This window comes from Arvicanthis niloticus, chromosome 14, assembly GCF_011762505.2.
Source record: "Arvicanthis niloticus isolate mArvNil1 chromosome 14, mArvNil1.pat.X, whole genome shotgun sequence".
Taxonomy (NCBI): domain Eukaryota; kingdom Metazoa; phylum Chordata; class Mammalia; order Rodentia; family Muridae; genus Arvicanthis; species Arvicanthis niloticus.
In genome coordinates this window covers 55455648-55476756 of record NC_047671.1, presented here as the reverse complement: position 1 = coordinate 55476756, position 21109 = coordinate 55455648, and the positions used below count along the sequence as shown (strand labels likewise).

At 41.2% G+C, this 21109-nt stretch overlaps 1 protein-coding gene across 2 annotated transcripts in view; it reads left to right on the top strand.

The window, feature by feature from the left end:
* Wdr33 (WD repeat domain 33) overlaps nt 1–21109 on the top strand; it is a 98255-nt gene that overhangs the window by 57917 nt on the left and 19229 nt on the right. For both annotated transcript variants that reach the window (XM_034517750.2, XM_034517749.2), the window contains exons 8-11: nt 16795–16921; nt 18397–18551; nt 18658–18736; nt 19952–20062. In XM_034517750.2, coding sequence (XP_034373641.1) covers nt 16795–16921; nt 18397–18551; nt 18658–18736; nt 19952–20062 — 472 coding nt within the window. The remainder of the gene's footprint in view (nt 1–16794; nt 16922–18396; nt 18552–18657; nt 18737–19951; nt 20063–21109) is intronic.

Here is a 21109-nt window from a genome sequence, read left to right as displayed (position 1 = left end):
TATGGGCCTTTGTCACTTATGCCAAACTTCCTTCCAGAATTGAAAGGCCTGTTATCTTTATCAGTTTTGCTGACAAGAAGTTGATGCTCGTTAGAGCCTGTCTCTTATGTTGTCCTCCCCCCACCCTGTAAAGTTTGTTTGTTTGTTTTTATTGTTTTTTGAGACAGGGTTTCTCAGTATAGCCCTGGCTGTCGTTGAACTCACTCTGTAGACCAGGCTGGCCTCGAACTCAGAAATCCAACTGCCTCCCACGTACTGGGATTAAAGGCATGCACCACCACTGCCCGGCTGTAAAGTTTTGAGACATGGTCTCACTGTATAGTCCTCGATGGCTTAGTGCTTAGTATATAAAGCAGTTTGGCATCTTCGGGCACTTGCATACACTTCGTGTGTGTGTGTGTGTGTGTGTGTGTGTGTGTGTGTGTGTGTGTGTGTGTGTGTGTGTGTGTGCGTGCTCTTGGAAGCCAAAAGAGGGCAGTAGATCACTTGGAGCTACAGTCACAGGTGGCTGGCAGCTGGCCAGCAACATGGGCGCTAGTCCTGAAAGAGCAGGAAGTTCCCTTCACCACCAGATCATCTCCTGCATAGTTTCAGTTTACTACTTTTCTGTTTTTAGGTGAAAATACTCTAAAGTTTGGCTTTCTTGGACTCCTTTAATTTACAGTTTTTATTCTATTTGAATATTTTTCTTTGTTTTCATTTCTCTAAAGCTTATGGGATTCCTTGCAGACAAGATGTTGAGTCTGATACTCAGCACATCTGGTGATCTTTACAAGTTACATGTTTCTTTTTCAAGAATGCCTTCCTACTTTCTGCTGTCTTCTAGACTTCATTTTTCATTGTTCTCTGCCAGGTTTTTTGTTACTTCCTTGTTGAAGGAACCCAGGACCTTGAGCATGCTAGGCAAGTACTCTACCACTGGCCTACGACTCACCCAGGATGTTTGCTTTTAGTGACTAAAAATCTCTTGAAACTCTTGGATAGCCATTGAAGCATATGTTGTTTTGCTACTTCCAATATTCACACTTATTATTCTTAGAGCCACTTGGTCTTTCTGCTTAAGTTTTATCAAATTTGTAGCAATTCTTGGCCGTATATTTGAGTAGTAGCTTGTTTTGACTGGTGAAGTTGGTTAGCGATCTCATCTTTTGGAGTAGGTCTATTGTTTTAAGAGAAGGTAGACCTTGTGACATACCTGTAGTAAGGAGAGTAGGGAAAAAGGCAGACATGGAGTAAACAGGCAGCTGCCACATCTACTAAAGGAATTCTGCCACAGTCTGATATGGAAGTGCTTTAGTTTATTCTATTCTTGGAAACAACTACCTTTTTCTATATTGTGCCCCAATCCTTGTTATTGAACTGCCACTAAACAGAGCCTTTACTACAGTTTTACTTCCATCCGTGCGAATGCTAGTGAAGGTCTGAGAATAACTTGGAGGGATTGGCTTTGTTTGTGAGCCATGTGTCTGAACTCAGATTGTCAGGCTTAGAAGCTTGGACTGTTTTCCACTGAATTGTCTGCTGACTTTTGACTGTAATTGAAGATATTACTGGTGTCCACTGTTAGTTCAATTTACATTGAGATCATGATTCCATGCCAAGGCTTTCATAAACCTTTTCATATTTGAGACTTCCTTGCAATAGATTTCTAGTTGCCTGCCAAGTATTCTCCCTTCTTTTTATAATTTTTGCTTTTTGTTGTTTTTTTTTTTTTTTTTTTTTTTAATTTGTTGCTGGTTTTGAAGGCAGGGTCTTATAAAGTAGCTCTTGCTGTCCTAGAACTCTGTAGACCAGACTGGCTTCGAACTCACAGAGATCTGTCAGCATTCAGGGTGCTGGGATTAAAAGCATATACCAACACATCTGTCTTACTTCTTTATTTCTTGACCTTTTTGTTTCTGACCTAGGCTGGTTCACCTTTCCTTAGGCAATTTGGTGGCCCTTCACTCTTGAGGTGTCATCATATTGCTTCCAAATTTTAGGGCTGACACCTGATCAACATAGTGCGCTACAGCCCAGAACTCCTTGGACTCCAGTGATCCTCCTGTCTCAGCCTTTCAAGTAGCTGGGACTACAGGTATATACCACCATGACCAGCTTAATTCTCCATTTTTTTTTTAAAAGTCATTTCTTAAAAATTTAAGTGTGAGGCAATAGAGATGGCTCAGAGGTAAGAGCACATACCACTCTTGCTGAGGACCTGCGTTCATTTCCCAGCATACCCTCGTCAGTTGACTTACACTCCACTCACTCTAGCTCAAGGAGAATCTAGTGCCCATCATCTTCTGTCTGTGGCCTTCACAGGCCCCCCCTACATGCAGATATACATATCCTATACACATAATTAAAACTAATAAAAACTTAAGTGCATGTAGACTTAAATCTGGGTTGCTCTTACTTGCTAGATGGCAGACACTCCACCACTGAGCTGTGCCCCGCCCCTAAATCATATAGTTAGGGTTAAGGTTGTCTATGGCATTGGAGGACTTAGAGGTAAGTGAGCAATTAAAGATTCATGGGTAAGCCTATTACTTCTTTTCATGTACTCCATGAAATATCATACCATACTTTAAAATAGAGAAAATGATGTAAGAAAACGAGCAAACATTCACAACTTAAATGAAAAGGAAGGGATTGATGTGTTTTTACTATTGGAGATGACATTTTAGTCTAGTGGAATCTATAGTAAAAAGTATTGTTTATGTTCTTGATTGTGTGCATGTGTTTGCATTTGCATGTCCATTCAAGAATGGGTTGTGGACCAAACCAGAAACTTGTACAAGCTGAGATACTGAGAATTAGCACTAATGTCATTTTATATTTTTTCTTAGGGAGCATTTGAATAATGAAAATGAAAGGACTGATTTTGGGAAAAGGCTCTCAAGCCATTTTTGGCTTGTGCTCTTCTCAGTGGCAACAGCTCTTGAGTAATTAGGTCTGTTGGAATATCCCCATAGTGAGTGAGCTCCTCCAGGACAGGCTGGATCAAAACTAAAGCTCTGATTTATTGAATATTCAGTATATATCCCAGGCATGATGCAGAGTGTTTTGTGTACTTAATATCTGAAATAATCTGGTATTTGAATAGTAATCTTCATTTTACACATATCAATATTAAGGTACTAAATGCTCACTAAATTGCACAAGGAAATAGGTAGTACAATGATACCTGAGATTTGGTCTACCTGTTTTTTAAAGTTTTTGACTATTACCTATATTGTATAGGGTTGAGTACTAAACAAAAGTACCTACCGCAATTAAACTATATTAAAATGTAGTATTCTTGACTCCACATTACTTTATGTGTTCTTTTTCATATAAAACTAATTGTAAAAGTTTTATTTATATATTTATTTTACGTGTATAAGTGTTTTGCTTGCATGTTTGTATGTGTACCATATGTGTACCTGGTACCTGAGGGAGTAAGAAGCCATCAGATTCCCCAGGCTGGAGATACAGACAACAGTTGTGAGCTATATCATGTGGGCTTTGGGAACCAAACCCAGTTCCTCTGGAAAAGTAGTAAGTGCTCTTAACTCGTGAGCCATTGACACAGCCCACAATTTTACCTTTTAAAGTTAGTTTCTTTATTAAAATTTTTTTTGAAACTTTATGTATAAATATGTGTTATGTATGTGTGCTAGGTTCATGCCTGGTTCTGGAGGAGGTCAGAAGAGGGTGATGGATCCCCTGAAACTGGAGTTAGAGGTGTGGTTGTGAACCACCATGTGGGTTCTGGGAATTGAGCTTGGGTCCTTTCTAGTGTCATCCATCAAGTGTTCTTAATTGCCATTTGTCTAGCCCCAGTTCCCTTACAGAGACAGGGTCTCTGTAGCCCAGGCTTTTCTCATACTTCTTCCTCTTGCCTTAGTTCTTTGAATACTGGCACTACAAGTATGTGTGCCCAAGGGTCACTCTTTTTCTGTGCAAGGAATTACTAAAGGTTGTACTCAGATTCCCAGAATTCACTTTTTGGTTTTTTGAGACAGGGTTTCTCTGGTAGCCTTGGCTGTCCTGGAACTCACTCTGTAGACCAGGCTGGCCTCGAACTCAGAAATCCGCCTGCCTCTGCCTCCCAAGTGCTGGGATTAAAGGCGTGCGCCACCACCGCCTGGCCGGAATTCACTCTTGACACTACTCAGAGGAGGACAGAATAAAGCAATCTGTTTGATTAAGAATAATTTTTGTCTTGTTTTGTGGTATTGGAAATTGAACCCATGGCCTCATCTGGTTGGTAAGTAATCTGCCACTGAGCTACATTCTAACCCCATGAGGTTTGGTTTGGTGTGTTTTGTTTTGTTTTGTTTTTAGACAGGTCTCACTGTGGAGCCCTGGCTGGCCTGGAACTCACAAGAGATCTGCCAGCCTTGCCTCCCAAGTGTTGGCCTTCAGGTGTGTGGGTCCACATCTGGACCATACTAGTCTTTTTTTTTTTTTTTTTTTTTCTTTAATAAAGAACAAGTTCAAACCTGTTATACCAGCACATGTGAGGCTGAGGCAGGATTATTCCAGTGTCAAACCTAGCCTAGTCTATGGTGGAGGGAGAGAAAAAGAAACAAAAGTTTAAAAATTCCTATGAACTTTATTTCATATCTCTATTATAATAAGGCTTTGACTAGCTTTTGAATTCTAGATTCAAAGCTTTTTTGGTTGTTTTCTGAGATAAGTCTTACTGTGTGCCCTTGGCTATCCTGGAACTCACTGTATAGATCAGGCTGGCCTCTGGGCCTCTGAGTGCTTTGAGAGTGCTGGGGTTAAAGGAGTGTACCATTTTACCCAGCTCAGAGCTGTTTTTCTTCATCTCAAATTTTCCAGGATTTTTCCTCACTGTGTTAGACTCTGTATTTCTGAATGATTTCATTGTATGTTGTCACCTGTCTCTCAGCTAGAGTTCATTAGATACTTCCTGATTAGACTGCAGGTTTCTGCTTTGGGGAGGAAGGAAGAAGCCCAGAGGTGCTGTTTTGATCTCATTATCAAGGATGCATGCTGTTGATAATATGACTTGACGTTTCCCTTGGTTCTGTCCTTTACTATACTGGACCTTCAGAAGGGATTTGTGGTACACAGTTTCCACTCAACAATCAGATAGTTACAGGCCTGAGTTTCCTTGAGTAGAATAAACCTGTACTATTCCTGGGATACCCCACTGTAGCCCCAAACATATATTCAGTTATTCAATCGGTATGGATTTTAAAAGTATTTGAGGTATGTTTAATATGATGGAATCTATCTAATTAGTATGTAATCATCTCTCATTTGAAGTTTTTCTCGTTTCTGCATGTAAGAGACGAGGATAATTGTCAAGATCCAGTTGGAATACATGTCATCTCAGCCCTCATTTGTGTAAGAACTAGAAAAGCCTTAGAGTAATAAGAAGTTATACAACCTGAGGAGATTGTGCGGTAAATACCAACTCCCAGCAGTGTTTGCGGATTCATGTGGCCTGGCTCCCACGTGGGTCATGTTGTCACAGCTCTTCTTTCATTTCTTTGGAAAAAGAGACCATTCCGCATTCAGCTGCAGTTGATGCTTCAAATAGCCATGATACCACGAGGTTAGTGCAATCCCTGCTAGGATAGGTACATAGACGAGTTGGTCATTGTCTAACCAACTGAAAATGAACTAATTCACCTTCAGCCTTACTTTTGGAAAGAAGACTTGCACCAGAGTATCACTTAATCAGCTTTTGTTTTTATTCTTGTTCTACATTTTCTTCCTTATTAGAGGTTTTAGTCATAGTTCTAGTTTATTCTTGCCACCGGTGACCAATACTAATAAACGTTATTATTGCAGTATAGATCCAACGTTGCTTGCCTACTCCCTGATTTTTAAGAGGAATATCTGAAAATGTTACACAGGCTGGCCTAAACTCTCAGTTCAGGTGTTGCTACTACCCCACCTTCTTGAGCACATTAAGCTGTATACATACACTATTACACTTGGCTTACAGGTCATTGTGGTGATCTTGTTACTGCCATTTCTTTCTTTCTCCTTTTTGGGAGACAGGGTCTTACATGTGTGGCCATGACTGGCTTGGAAATCTCTATGTGGATCAGGTTGGCCTCTAACTCAGAGATCTGCCTGTCTCTGCCTCCTGAGTGCTGGGAAGTGAAAATGTAGTGCACTCCCCACCCTGTTTTGAACTCAAGCTCGCAGATATGCATGTAGCTGAGGATGGCCTTGAACTGATGATTCTGTTACTTCCCAGGCTGTTGGACATGCATAGAGTGGGTGACCATGCCCCACCATCAATCCTGTAAATGTTTCTTTAATGAATATATTTTTGTAGCTTTTCAAATAATGACTTTGACTATTCTGCTTTAGTTATGAATATCTATGGAAATGTTTACTAACTAGAGGTATTCGACTATTGAAGTATACACACACACACACACACACACCCCTACCTCACTAGACCATTTTTCTAAAGGACTTCACAGGGCTTGTATACATATGGGGCAGTATCCCTTAACACACAGCTGAAGTGCCTTCTGATCCTGGTGTTAACATAAGTAGTAGGAAGAGCAGAGCACCGAAGAGTTGTTACTTTCTTCCTCTTCATCTTTGAGGACTCTCCAAAGTTGCTTTTAAGCATGACGTAAATATTTTAAAACTTGGTTGGCATAAAATAAACAGTAAAGTTGTTTCTTGTGTTATAACTGAAGACCAACGAGCATTCTAAACAACCTTAGGTAGTTTTTCGGGAGAGTATTTTAGAGTTTCCTGTTTACCAGCCTCCTTTCAGAAATCTTCAAGGCTTTTTTTCTGCTCAAGTGCAAATTGTGCCCTTTGTTTACACTCCCCACATACTGTAGACAAAACTAACAGCACTTTAACATCTAAGTTTTAGCAAACATTTATGCCTATGTAGTTTTGTCTGACAAATATTTATTTTATACTCAACAGAATTCACTTTGATATTAGAGATGCGTAAGGAGTTACGTGATAGTAGCTTATAAATTGTACGCATAACTTCACTCTCTAAGCTGCTTAACAGTTCCTTTTAGGTCAGCCTTTGGGAATTTTCCATGCAACCATGCAGTTAGTGGAAGACTATAGAAGCTAATTCACCTGCTTATGAGTGACTTAAGGAGGAGCTGGGGAGACTGTGCTCCATCTTCCTTTGTATTCTAGTGGGTTGGAGTTTGTGCACTGGCTGCCTTTTTAATACCATACATTTGAAATTGTTACAGGTTTGGGGAATAGTTCTGTATTCGTACTTAGGTTTAATTAAAAGTCTTTATATTTTTGACATACCTATTTCTGATTTTTTTTTTTTTAATAAATACACACTTCAGATAATGATTGAAGGGCCTTCCTTTTCCTTGTCCAAATGTGTCTACTTTCCTGGATTTAGGTATGTCACTATCAGGCAACATAACTTGAGCTAGTATTCACATTTCTATAGTTGGTTTTGTGGTGAATGTGGCAGTATACTGAGAAAAACTTTGTGACCAGATGTTGCCAGCACTGAAGCTCTGAGGTATGGAGGGAAAACATCTTGTCCATTTAAAAACTTCTTCATTGCCTGTGAGTCTGTGACGATGCTTGGAAAGTACACTGGGAAAACGTCGCAGAAAAGTACCCATGCTGCATAGTCTGTTCCCAATAGAACTTTCTAGATTTTGATGACAATCATTCCCTGTCGGTCTTGTTGTTAGATCATGTCAATAATGATTTTATAAAATGGGGAGATAAACTTCGAACAAGCCCCGCACTCACTGACCAGTTCACACACGCTCCATTAATTTCCCAGTTCTTGAGTCTTCTGATCCTTGTGTGAATCTTGCCTGTGGATCAAGGCTTTGCCTTCACTTAATTGATGTTCCATTTTATGTTTCCACAGCTGGCAGTAAGCTCAAGTTCACTGTTAATGTTTATCACATTTTCTGAATAACAGTTCTTTAACTGTTACTATTGTACAAAATGGTACTTGGATTCATTGTTTGCTTTTCTCTCTCTGTATTAGAAAAACTGGTGTTTTTTTGTAAGTCATGTATATTCTTAATATTTGTTCATATAATGACATGATCCAGGAAAAATAAAATGGGAAATGGACATTACTTCTGACCTTCAAATAAAACTCATTATGTATTGGTTTTCGGACTGTTTACCGAGCCTTGGGTCATATGTACCGTGTTAAGTCAAGGCTGTTTACCCATATGGGATGCCAGGCCCCATGATCTGATGTGGTTGTGGACAAAGGAAGGAGGCTCTGGGAAAGTGCACAGTCACAAAGGTTATCAAAAACTTCATAGAAGCCATGGTGCTTCTATGAAGGGGAGTATCAACGACAACCTCCATTCTATTCCGCCTTCAGGTCTTCACACCACACTTCTGGGTTAAGAAACTGTCAAGTTTCCACTTTCCTCAAAAGCTCGACTATTTGTTCACCAAATTAACTAAAGGTTAAACATCCTGTTTGTCTTAGAATTTGTCCCTCTAAAATAGTGTTTAAAGCAATCTTTCTTTGGGAGTTGGGGGTGGGCAGGATTTCTTGTAGCCCAAGTTAGCCTTAACTTCACTGAGGATGACCATGAAATCCTTATCCTCCTGAGTTCTGGAATCACAGGTGTGCATGACCACACCACATGTGCCATGCTTAGGACTGAAACCAGGGTATTCATGCTAGGCAAACACTCTTATCTACCGAGCAAGCAACTCCTCAGCCCAAGAACCATCTTTTCATTAGTAAAGTTTACGTGTGTTCATACTTGTGTTTTCGTGGATGTTCCCCTGGAGGCCAGAGTTGTTAGCTCTCCTTGAGCTGTAATTACAGGCACTTTTGACTCACCTGAAAGGGGTGCTGGAAACTGAACTCTGCAAGAGCAGTATAAGGCTTGTAACTACTGAGCCATCTCTCTAGCCCTTAGAAACGTAATTGTTCTGCATCTTTATGTCACCATGGCTGTATAGCATGTTTTAAGAATCTTTTTCATCTTAGGGAGAAAGGTGTCTAAACCTCCTGGGTGTGTGGGTACACCCTCCTCCCAAACCACAGTTTAGTAAGGAAAATATTTGAAAGCAAAGTGCTAGTCATGATGAGATGAACTGTAAATGATCAGAGGCTCTTTGAGAGTACTAACAGACCTCAGTTTTTAAAGTTTGATTTAGAAATCTTTTTGAATTTAAAGTATTAATTTCTTGGAAATGCCTGAGGGTTATATATATAGACCTACAAATACATCGCTTTGAAGGTTTTCGTATTTTGTATGGTGGTCACAGTATTTCAGAGGCTAAGTACCACGGCACGAATCTAAATACATGCTGGCCTCATGCACATGCCTCCTTATGTAGGGCAGTCTGACCCCAGACCTTACGTTGAACTATTGACTTATTGAAGAGGATATAAGTGACTATTTGAAGAACAACCGAGTAGAATAAGTACAGTTGCCTTCTGCAAGTAAACAATTGGGTGAACATTTTAGAAGACAGCTTTACAGGACAAAGCACAAAGCAGTGTCACTTGTCTTTTAAAAGAAGCTAATTCTTTAAGTAGTTATGGTCTCCCAAGAAAATAAACATTCAACTGTCTTAGCTTAGAAGTAATCGTGAGTCTTCATCCATCCTCCAGATATAACCTCCACACAGCCCAGCCTAATTTGGAGCTTGCTTTGGTGGGGTTAGTTAATTGTTGCCATGTTTCTTTGTTTCTATTACTACTACTGCTACTGCTACTACTGGTTTTTTGAGACAGTGTTTCTCTGTGTAACAACCCTGACTCTTTTGGAACTCTGGATTTGTAGACCAGGCTGGCTCTGAACTAACAGAGATCTGCCTGCCTGTCTCCTGAGTGCTGGGATTAAAGGAGTATGCCATCATGCCTGGCTGGTTTTTAGAATAAGACCCAAGTCTTTAGAATCAAAAAAATTAGAGAATTAGAAGAATCCATTTTTTTTTTTTGTTGTTTTTTAAATGTTATCTCAAATTGTTTTGAGACAGAAAAAACAATCTAAAAGTTGCAACATATGGTCTTAGTTGTGTGAGGCAGGTGGGAGGGAGTGTGTGTGTGTGTGTGTGTGTGTGTAGTGTTCTACCACTTAAACCATTTTAAATAGCTGAGTGTGACTAGCAGCTACTGTATTAGACCATATAGGTTAAGTTCTTAAGTATTTCGAAGAAATTCCACACAAAAACTTATAAACAATTTATATTTTAAAATTTTCCAGTTGCACTTCTGGCCTCCCTGCATACCTTTTATGTCTGGTAAAATTTTATTCATGTCTGAATAAAATGGATAAATACTGTTTCTAGTCATTCCAGACTCAGAAACCTCACGCCTGACTTCTTCAAAGGTCTGTCATTCTCTGAAGTGCTTACTGTGTCTGTGACATTCTACTTGCAAACTTGTATTGGTCCTACAGGGTCACAATTCACAATTTAAAGATAGATCCTTAAAAACAACTGTGTGTGTGCCAGCCAGAGGATAACTTGTGGCACTTGGTTCCTGTCTTCCAGCATGTGAGGTCTGAGGACAGAACTCTGCTGCACACCTGTGGTTGTCCTTAAGTGTCTTAAGGGCAGGCTTATTATTGTCCAGTTTTTTCACCTTTCAAAAAAGAGTTTTAATGCCACTTTTACAAGAGCTTTCCAATATCAAGTAGTTGTTAGTTCTAAAATCACTATTCACTACCAAATGTTTTTCGACTAAGTAGAATACACCTTTCTTTTACCCCGACCCTCTTGGAGACAGACTCTCTCTAAGTCCTAAACTAAGTCTAACGATCCTCCTACCTCAGCTGCTCAAGTTCTGGGATAACAGGTATGAGTCACCACACACAGTTTCTTATATTAACATCATACCAAGAAAATTGTACACAAAATTTACCTTGTATTATTTATTTCCCAGCATCACACTACAGGAGACACCACTAGAATACCTTTAACTTGTTTCCACTATACCAATATACGTTTCCTTTTTTTTCTTATTTGTTGTTTGTTTATCTTGATCTCTCTATATAACTCTGGCTGTCCTAAAATGTAGGTCAAGCTGGCTTTGAACTCACAGAGATCCTCCACCTGCCTTTGCCTCCTGAGCCTGTATCTACATTTGTGTAACCAGGTTCAGTCTTAGAGTCACCACCATAGCATTTGTAGTTTATGAGTGTTGTTTTATTTGCCTTACCACTGTGTGTCATGTGTGAGTGTAGACTTGAATGTGCCACAGTGTGGATGGAGGTCCGTAGGACGGCTTGTGGTAACTCTGCTCTCCATGTGTTCTGAGAAGTCAACTCAGGTCATCTGGCTTGCACTGCAAACAAGCACTTTGACCTTGTCGTCCATGTCTGCTCTCTTGCTTGTCTTGATGAGCCTTTTTCTTTGTTACTAAAATCTTTCATTTTAGGGGTAATATATTTTAATTAGGGAACTAGGCAAGTCTTAAAATTCTACTTCAAAAATTTGTATTCAGTGTTTGCTACTCTGAGCAGTGCTTTTGATACCATCGTCAAAATGGAAAAAGTGTTTTTCTCTGGGGGTAAGAGGGAGCTCCTTTTTTGAGACAGACTTTGAATTTCTGTACTCAAATGGTTCTGCTTCAGCCTTCCGAACAGCTAGGACTCCAGACGTGTGCTGCTATGCATGCCTGTACTTCAAATTTTAATAAATCATCTTAAATTATTTTTTTAGAATAAATCTGTGGTAGTCTTCTGGTGCTGTTTTTCACATCACATACTGTGTGTGTCTGTACACATGAGTGCAAGTGCATATGAGTGCATGCACGTGGAGGGAAGTGACAACTTCCAGAAGTAAGTTTTTTTATTCTACTCTGTGGGTTCCACATCGTCAGGCTTGGGGGCAGGCACCCTTTTACTGCTAAGTTATTCCATTTGTCATGAACTAGAAAGTTACCACCTTCTTTTTCTCCTGAAGAAGGAAGAGGGAATAGGCATGCACACTGGCCCTGAAGCAGCACGGAGGCTGAGGGAGGGCCTTAGCATGGGCAACATACTGAAACACTTAAGTAAAAAAAACCTCAGCCAGCCTAGTTTATTCTTCTTACCTCCCCTCAGCACCCCCCCCCCTTGATTTGTTTAAAAATAGCACACACCTTTAATCTCACCTAACACTTGAGAGGCAGAGGCAGATGGATCTCTGAGTTCTACAGAGTAAATTTAGAACAGCCAAGGCTACACAGAGAGACCCTGGCTCAAAAACCTGTATGTGTGTATGTATACAATAAATACAATAAAGGTGTGGGTGTGTACACAATAAATGTCAAGGCAAGAGAAATGGCTGAGTGGTTAAGAACACATGTTGCTCTTCAGAGGATCCTGTGTCCTCAGCATCTACATTGGGCAGCTTCCAACCTTTGACTACAACTCCAGGACATCTGATACCCTCTTCTAACTTCCTCATGCATCTGGATACATATGACATCCACACACATGTATACATGTAGATTTTTTAAAAATATATAAAAATGTATATGGTCCTTATAAAGATGTCATATATACTTTCCATTATTAGTAAAGTTAGTAGGCTTTTCAAATGAAATTTTTTCTCAATATTGGAGATTCACAAAGTTTTTTATCTATCTATCTATCTATCTATCTATCTATCTATCTAATCTATCTATCTGCTGTTATCTGCAGATGCCTAATGAGTAATCACAAGGCTAGTAACCAAATCATTTAACCATAAAGTTTTCCCAAATATAATATGGCAGTAATTAAATACAGTATCTTTAGTAATTTTGTACACAAAACCAGCTTTCCTAATATGGAATTTGGTGCTTGTGATATGCTGGTACATAAGCAATTCGATATTAGGTATTTGGGTTAGAGGCAATTCAATTTTCCTAATGAAGAGTCATGTCTCCAAACTGACCTCAGAGGCAGTATCGGATTCTTGGGTATCTGTGTGTGAGTATATGGGGTATGTTTATGTGTCATTCCTGACCACCAAGTGCTGTACCACCAAGCCCCGCTCAGTGTGTATTCTGTTTATACATGCTTTATGTGGTTTTGAGTGTATTTGTTTTTTTGTTTACTTTTGTTTTCTCAAACTCAATATGTAATCCAGACTCATTTTGAACTCGATCCTCCTGCTTCAGCCTTCAGAGTGCTGGGATTGCAGGTGGGATTATTGGCAACTGGCCACCACGTGTGGCCTTGTTTATATTCTCTACTGTTTGTGCCCCACCCCCACCCCAGCTGTGTGGGCTACAGATGTTAGTTCATGCTTTAGTCTTATTTTTAAAATTATTATCTTATGTGTATTTATGTTTTGCCTGCCTGTTTATGTGTCACAATCATGCCTAACGCTCATGAAGAACAGAAGAGGGCATTGGATCCTGGAACTGTGGCTACAGAATATTGTCATCAACCATGTGGTTACTGAGAATTAAATCCAGGTCCTCTGGAAGAGCAGAGCAGCCAGTGCTTTGCTTTGCTTCTTTTTTGGTCTAAAAATCTTTATTCAGATATACTCCACTATAATTTTAAAATATATATCTTATTTATATCAATAGTCCTTTATTCTAATTACCAGTGCTCTTAAATGTTGCCATCTCTCCAGCCCCAATTGATTTGTGTTCTAAGTGTAGTGGGGCTGGGAAGATGGCTCAGAGGGTAAAGCTGTAGAAGCGTGAAGACTGGGTGTGGTGCCATGCTCCTGTAACTCCAGCACTGTAGTGCTCAGAGGCAGACAGTTCCTGGGGACTCAGTCATCGATGCCTACTAGTGTAGTCAGGAGAGCAAGATCAGTGAGAGACCCCATTTCAAAGTAAGAAACAAAGAGGAGCAGAGTGATGGAGGCAGCTGGGATACCAACGTCTGTCCTCCACACCCTTACACACAGCCTAGAGCACCAGCACACAGGCGTGCATCAGCATACAAATAACACACATAAATGCACCCTAAAAAGATTTTAATTCAAAAAATAAAAACAGTAAAGAAAATAGGTAATTACTTACATGTGCCTGAAGGATGAATTGCCTCTGCTCATTCTAGTTTCTGTCTGCTGGACTCCATTCAGATGTCTTCATGCATGTAGAACTGAGCAGGGAGGCAAATCTTTTTGTTCTTTTTTCCATGTAGCTTCCCCGCTTCCCCCCCCCCCCCCAAACTCTATGTTTGTTGCAGGGTTATCTTCTTTCTACATAGCCCTGGCTAACCTGGAACTCACTATGTAGACCAGGCTGGCTGGGAACTCACAAAGATCACCTGCCTGTTCCTCCTGAGTGCTGGGATTAAAGGCCTGGCTCCCCATGTAGTAAGAAACCAATCTAGAATAGTGCTTGCTACCATGCCTCCTGGGGCTGGACCTAAGCTGCTGCAACATGTTCATTTACCCACCAAGCACTGGGTAAGCTTGAGTGTGGTGGTCATACCATAGCCCCAACAGTAGGAGGTGGAAGCAGGAGGGCCAGCAGAGCCTCTGGCGCTGGCTTTCTGAACTTTTCAGTAAGACATTCAGGGATACATTGGGCTATAGACTGTTTAATTTCTTTAGTATAGATGACGACTCAGTACATGGTGAGGTGGTTTTTTTTTTTTGTTTTGTTTTGTTTTTGTTTTTGTTTTTTTTTTTTTTTGTTTTTTTTTTGGCTTAGGCGAGTCTCAAATATATTGTGTTGCTTTTATTTTTGTTTTTAAGTTAACAACAAGGCCTTGGGAGATTGTGGCTCAGTGGTTAAGAGCACATACTGATCTTATATGATTGGTTAAAATCTATGCATATACATGGCTGTATGTAATATTTTTACATGCAAATGGCCCCTAGATTTCACATTCCCTGAGCATGCTTTGGTAGTCTCCTCAGGCAGGTCAGGAGAACCGCATTGTTTCATCATGCCAGACTCCTGTCTCAGTGTGGATGGGTGGTGCTCTCATCTCTGGGGGCACATTTGCTGTGTGTGTACATGTGGAGGTCAGAGGCTCTCCTTTGTCGGCCCTACCATTGCATTTTTTGAGACGGGGTCCCTCATTGAACCTGGATCTCACCCTTCTGGCTAGATTAGCTGTTCAGCCAGTCTTCCAGGATTGATTTTTCTACTGCAGCATTGGCATTACAGTTCACAGCGCTGCCCTTGCTTGTATGTGGGTGCTGGGGATTTGAACTTGGGCACTCTTGAGTTAGCAAGAAGCCATCCTCACAGCCCTGTTTTGTTTTTGTTTGTTTGTTGATAGCCTCTTCTCTTTGTAGAGGAGGCTATCCTGCTTCTGCCTGGTATTAAAGGTTTATCCTACCACAGCACTTGTCTCTAACCCAGTTGGTTTTTAGACAGGGTGTCATTTAGCACAGGATGTCTTCTAACTTGTACAGCTGAGGCTGCCCCTGAGCTTCTGATCTCTGTGCTTCCACCTCCCAGGTGTCAAGACTGCAGGCATGCACCACTGTTATATTTTTAATTATTTTGTGTGTCTCTGTTGGGAAAGTGTGTGGTATACATGGTGCATGTGTGGAGATTGGAAGACAAGTTGTGGGAATTGTTTCTCTCCACCGTGTGGGTTCCAGGGATGGAACATGTTAGGCTTAGTGCCAAGGATCTTAACCCACTGATCCGTTTTGCTGGTTCCTGCTTCTTTTTCTTAAGATTCAAAGCATAACTGCAGAGCTTCCTTTCCTGTCATGCCTCAGTTATCAAGTGTGTTCACTGTTAGAAGAGAAACAGAAGAGAAACAACGGCATATGCAGGAGAAAGCATTGCCTATCAGCGCTGTGTGTGTCTGTCTTCTACCTCGGTGTGCACATGTCACTTAGGACGTTCATGTGTGACTACTGTAGTGCAGGTGGTACAGATTGGTATACACAGAAATAAGGTTGTATTGTGGACACCACAGTCACGCTGTTGAATCCTATAGGATACGACTTTGAATACTGGGCTGTATGGCAATCATTTTGGAATATATTTGAACGCTATTTAGGAACATATAAAAACAAACTGAGACAAAAGAAGGAATGCTTTTGAACATCCTTTATGATACTTGATTATGAGGTCACAGGATCTTGGTACATCCCTCCTAGCCTGCCTCTGGTCTGAGATGAGCTAAAACCCATGTGACGTACAAGGCACACACATCTTTTGCCTTCTAAATGAGTGTAGATCACTTTTGATGTCTTGGGACCATCTCTTCCTTCTTTCTCTATTCCTTCTTTGTTCATTCCTCCTTTTCCTTTCTCACATGAAATTTCTAAGAGCTGGGTTTGTTTCAGGTGAAGGAGGGCGCTGTTTGAGAAGTCCTCATGTCACCTACCTAGTGCATTTACCCTGTAAGATGATACCCTGTAGCATCAATTCTCCCCCTTCCCAAAACCATAAACAGTGCTTTGTTCATTCTGATTTTTCACCTTTGTGAGTTTTAGTAATTTGTGAATCAGTCAGACATTTCCTATACTTTAGTAAACAACAACAGAAGAACTGGACTACTGTTACTGTCTTCCTGCTTAGAAAGCTAGAGTGCCTAAGCCTGGTCTTAGGACTTTGGATCTGTGCACACTACCTTGAGGAAGGAACACCAAAGTGAACAGTATGGGTTGGGTCTTAGAACTGAATCAATGAGGACTAGCTTTAAAAGCTTAAAAAGCCTGCAGAGTGCACCTTCCGTAAAGCCTGGACTGATTTTATGACTCAGGTGGGTGAGCGAGATGCTCTCAGTGCCCTGCATGTAGCAGCATCGGAGGAGAGCTGTCCCTGGGACCAGCAGACTTCCAGACAGAGCCTGCTCAGAGCCTTTCAAACACAAGAACAAATCAACAACTGGGTTTTCCTAGCTTTGTCATTTAGAATGGAGCCCCACTTGCAGCGCATGACCAATGAGGTTCTTGTTCTGACTTGTTTCCCAACAGGTCATGGTGCTGATGTGAAGTGTGTAGACTGGCATCCAACCAAAGGGTTAGTCGTTTCAGGAAGTAAAGATAGCCAGCAGCCAATCAAGTTCTGGGATCCCAAGACTGGGCAGAGTCTTGCAACACTGTAAGTGGTAGGAAGCCCTCTGTGGTCCTAAGGACCAAAGGCAGCCTGCGGTACTTAACTTGGAGCTCGCTCAGCTTTTCTGTTTCCTTTAAAAACAATGTTGTTTGGACACAGATGGACCTCAATCTTTGGATGTTTTAATTCTGACTTATCTCTAAATTTCTAATGAAAGCAGATTATATTTGTTCTGCTACTTAAGTTTTACTGGGTTATTCTACAGGGGTGCAGGGTGATGAAGGGGTTCTTCCTGCTGTCTTCGTGTCCTCAGAATAGCCCTTGGCACCTTTAGTCTCTGTGCCTCTAACTAGTCACCGCCCCATTTTCCCTAGCTTACTTAAGCTACATACAGAGATTTCTCTCCTCTCCTCCTCCTCCCCTTTCCCTCCCCTGTCCTCTCCTCTCTTCTACCTCTTCCTTACTCATCCCCTCCCTCCCTCTTCCCTTTCCCTCTCTTCTCCCCCTCACTTTCTCTTGTCCCTCTCCTTTATCATCTCTCTTCCCTCCCTTCTCTCTCCTCTTTCTCTCCCTTCTCTGCTCTGCCCTTCTCTCTCCCCTCTCCTCCTTTCTCTCTCCCTCTCCCTTTCTCCTTCCCCTCCCTGTCTATACCTGCCTTCCTATACCCCCCTCCCTCTCCCTTCTCACCTCAAAGAGACATGCTTACTTGTGTGGTTATGGTTTTTCTTGCCATAATTTGGAATTATTTCCACCTACATGACTGTGTTCTTTTGGGGCACACAGGAGCCATATCCTAACCCTCATTAGAAATGAAACATCCACAGCTCAGATTCCTTAAGGCAAGGCTGCCTGCCACACAGTACCTTGTGAACCCGTTGATATAAGCAGTATGCAAGCCCTGGGACAGAACATTGCCTTTAGTCAAGTTAACCCTCACAACTTGTCCCTGCATCCATACTTTGTCTCAATGAGAGACACATCATTGAAGTTTTGGAATCTGATGGACTTGGTTATCTGTGTATTGTAAGTACTTCCCCTTTCTCCATGAGTCTCTGTTCAGCAGGTTCTCGTTGCTCTTTTAGCTAGATTTTGAGAGCTGTGTTTAGATGCTAGGCTTTATTTCTATCATCGACAGGGGTGGTTTTATTTATTTTTCCAGTTTTTCTCCCTTCTTTTTCTGGCCGCCCGCCCTTCCGTCCTTCCTTCCGTTCTGCCTTTTTTTTTTTTTTTTTTTTTAGTACTTGAGACAGGTTTTCTCTATGTCTGGTGCTGATTGTCCAGGAACTTTTATAGACCAGCTCTGCCTTGTCTCTGCTTCTCTTGATGAGATTAAAGGCGTGCACTGCCATGCCTGGCATTGACACTTTTGAATGTGGTCCTGTTTTAGTCACATTCTTTATTACACCAGGCCACACCTCTCGCCATCCTCATCCATGAGCTTTCAACAAAAAGGACCATCCATGTTAAGTGATGCTTGCTTTGCATCCTGACGTGTTTCACCCTTGGTGCTTTGTTTCCAGTCATGCCCATAAAAACACAGTGATGGAAGTGAAATTAAACCTCAATGGCAACTGGCTCCTCACAGCGTCCCGGGACCACCTTTGTAAGCTTTTTGATATCCGAAACCTGAAAGAAGAGCTTCAAGTATTCCGAGGTCACAAGAAGGAAGCTACAGGTCGGTGGCTGTGATGTGCTTCTCATCATATGTGTTTTGGGGACCCTCACCTGCAGCCATCTCACACTGGAGCCGCTTCATCTTCCTCTGGGCTTTTGTTTTACAGCGGTAGCCTGGCATCCTGTTCATGAAGGACTTTTTGCCAGTGGAGGATCTGATGGCTCGTTGTTGTTCTGGCATGTTGGGTATGTACCATTTACTGTGTGGGAAAACGATGTTTGTCTACACACATTTCTACACGGTGTGGCAGCAGAGATGTCTTGCTGTCTTGTACTTGGCACTTTAGCTAGGGAAATGAGACTGGTGTTTTGAAGCCTGACTCCACCAGAGTTCCTTAGAAGCAGCTGCACGTGGCCATTGCATGAGCCTTGAGCCCCAAGTGTGAAGACAGGGCCTTCATGGAAGATTGGAGACTAAAAACTCAGATGAAGATAAGTGATCCTGGGCTAGTGAGTTAGCTTAGCAGATAAAAGAACTTGTTGTGTGCAGCCTTAGGACCCGAGTTTCACTGAGGACCTGTGGCAGAAGGAGAGATCTGACTCCTCAGAGTTCTCTATGACTTCCACCTGTGTACCAGGTGGGCTCCTGCTTGAGCATGCACACACAAAAACACACATCATACACACGTACATCACACATCAGATACACAGCACACAGACACACATCACACATACACTAATTATACACATATCACATACACACATAAAACAGACACAAATTCCACCACCATCCCCCCTCTTTCTCTCTCTCTTACACACACACACACACACACACACACACACACACACACATCACACACACACACTTCATGTATACACATTCACACATCATATACATACTAATAAATTAAATAAAAACCTGTTTTGAGTTGGCCTCTAAGTCATGTACTTTAACTGTCACAATGCTGTGGTGACTACAAGAGGAGTATGTTTTGTGAAGAATTCTCAAATATGTATGAGTATGATCAAATTTTGAGTTTTTCTATGTGCAGATGTGTCCATTTCTGACATTGCCCTGCAGTTTTCAATTTTGTAAATCAAGCTTGAGTAGAAAAGATAGTGCTTGTGTTTTAGATATAAATCATTATGGGAGAATAATATAGATTCTATAGTTGAAATAATTTATGAAGCATTTTATTCTATAACTTATAGTTGACTGAAAGAATCTTATATGAAAAACTAATGTAACACATGGCACTGACAAGATTCAAAGTAAACAGTGTTGAGACTGACAAGATTCAAAGTAAACAGTGTTGAGAGCTCCTTTTTTAAGAAGAGAATATCTTTTTTTTTTTTTTTTTTTTTTTTGGTGTTCTTTGCTTTGTTTTTTGTTTCTGTTGTTCTCTTGGTAATTTTGGTTCAACAGTTCTGTTTGCGTTTATTTTGCTTGTGCTGTTGCAGGGTAGAGAAGGAGGTAGGTGGGATGGAAATGGCCCACGAAGGGATGATCTGGAGTTTGGCTTGGCATCCTCTGGGACATATTCTCTGCTCAGGCTCAAATGACCATACCAGGTAAGGAGGTACCATGCTGAAAACAGCAAGAAACTTCTGTACTCAGGGAGTAGCAGGAAATAAATAGTATATGTATTCACTTTGCACATAATATTGGTTTATATTTTGAAACATTTTTATGGGAGACAATAATGGGTGGGGGGGAGCTTAGCATACAAAGAAATGGGCTTCTTAGTCATTCTTCCTTCCATGTGAGTAATCTTTGTTCTTAACTTCCTCTGCTTCCCTGCCCATCTCTTCTGATGTGGATATCTAGGTTTCCCTGCCCTGTTTGTTGAAGGGGCTGTCATTTTACTCTAGTATTCTTTGGGCATCTTTGTCAACAAAGTGAAGCTTCTTTTACTATATAGCTCAGGCCCATCTACCTGAGGATGGTACTGCCCACCATGGGCTGGGTCCTCTTACATCAGTTAAGCATCCAGAGAACACCCCACAGACACATTTACAGACCAGTCTAATGGAAGCCGTTCTTCATGTGAAGTTGTTTCTTCCCCGGTGTGTCTAGGTTTGTGTCATTGACACTGAAGCTGTCTATTTGGAGTAGAGTTTATTTTTAGGGTGTGAGGTATTTCATTCCATGTTTTCCTGGATTTCAGAGCAGCTAGTGAGAGAATTTCACGAGACACTGGGATAGAATATTAATTAACTAATGACAAACCATGACTGAAGGTAACTTAAGAAAGACAGTTTATTTTGGATTACAGTTCCAGAGGGACAGGAGTCCATCATGGCAAGGCAGAGCTATGGCAGCAAGTGTAGACATGGTGGCGGGAGCAGGAAGCTTAAAGGTTACATCCTCAACTGTCAGCATGAGGCAGAGAGGGGATCTGAAAGTAAGGCAAGGCTATGAACACCAGTGACATTCTTCTTTCAGCAAAGCTGCACCACCTACACTTCCCCAAATATCGCAGCCAGCTGTGAACCAAGTGTCCAAATACCAGAGCCTGTGGGGATCATACCTTGTTCAAACTACCACAGGTCATATAGAAACTGTGGTTAGGCAAGGCTTTGAGTGACCTTCTTCAAATGTATTATATGTTTGTGTAT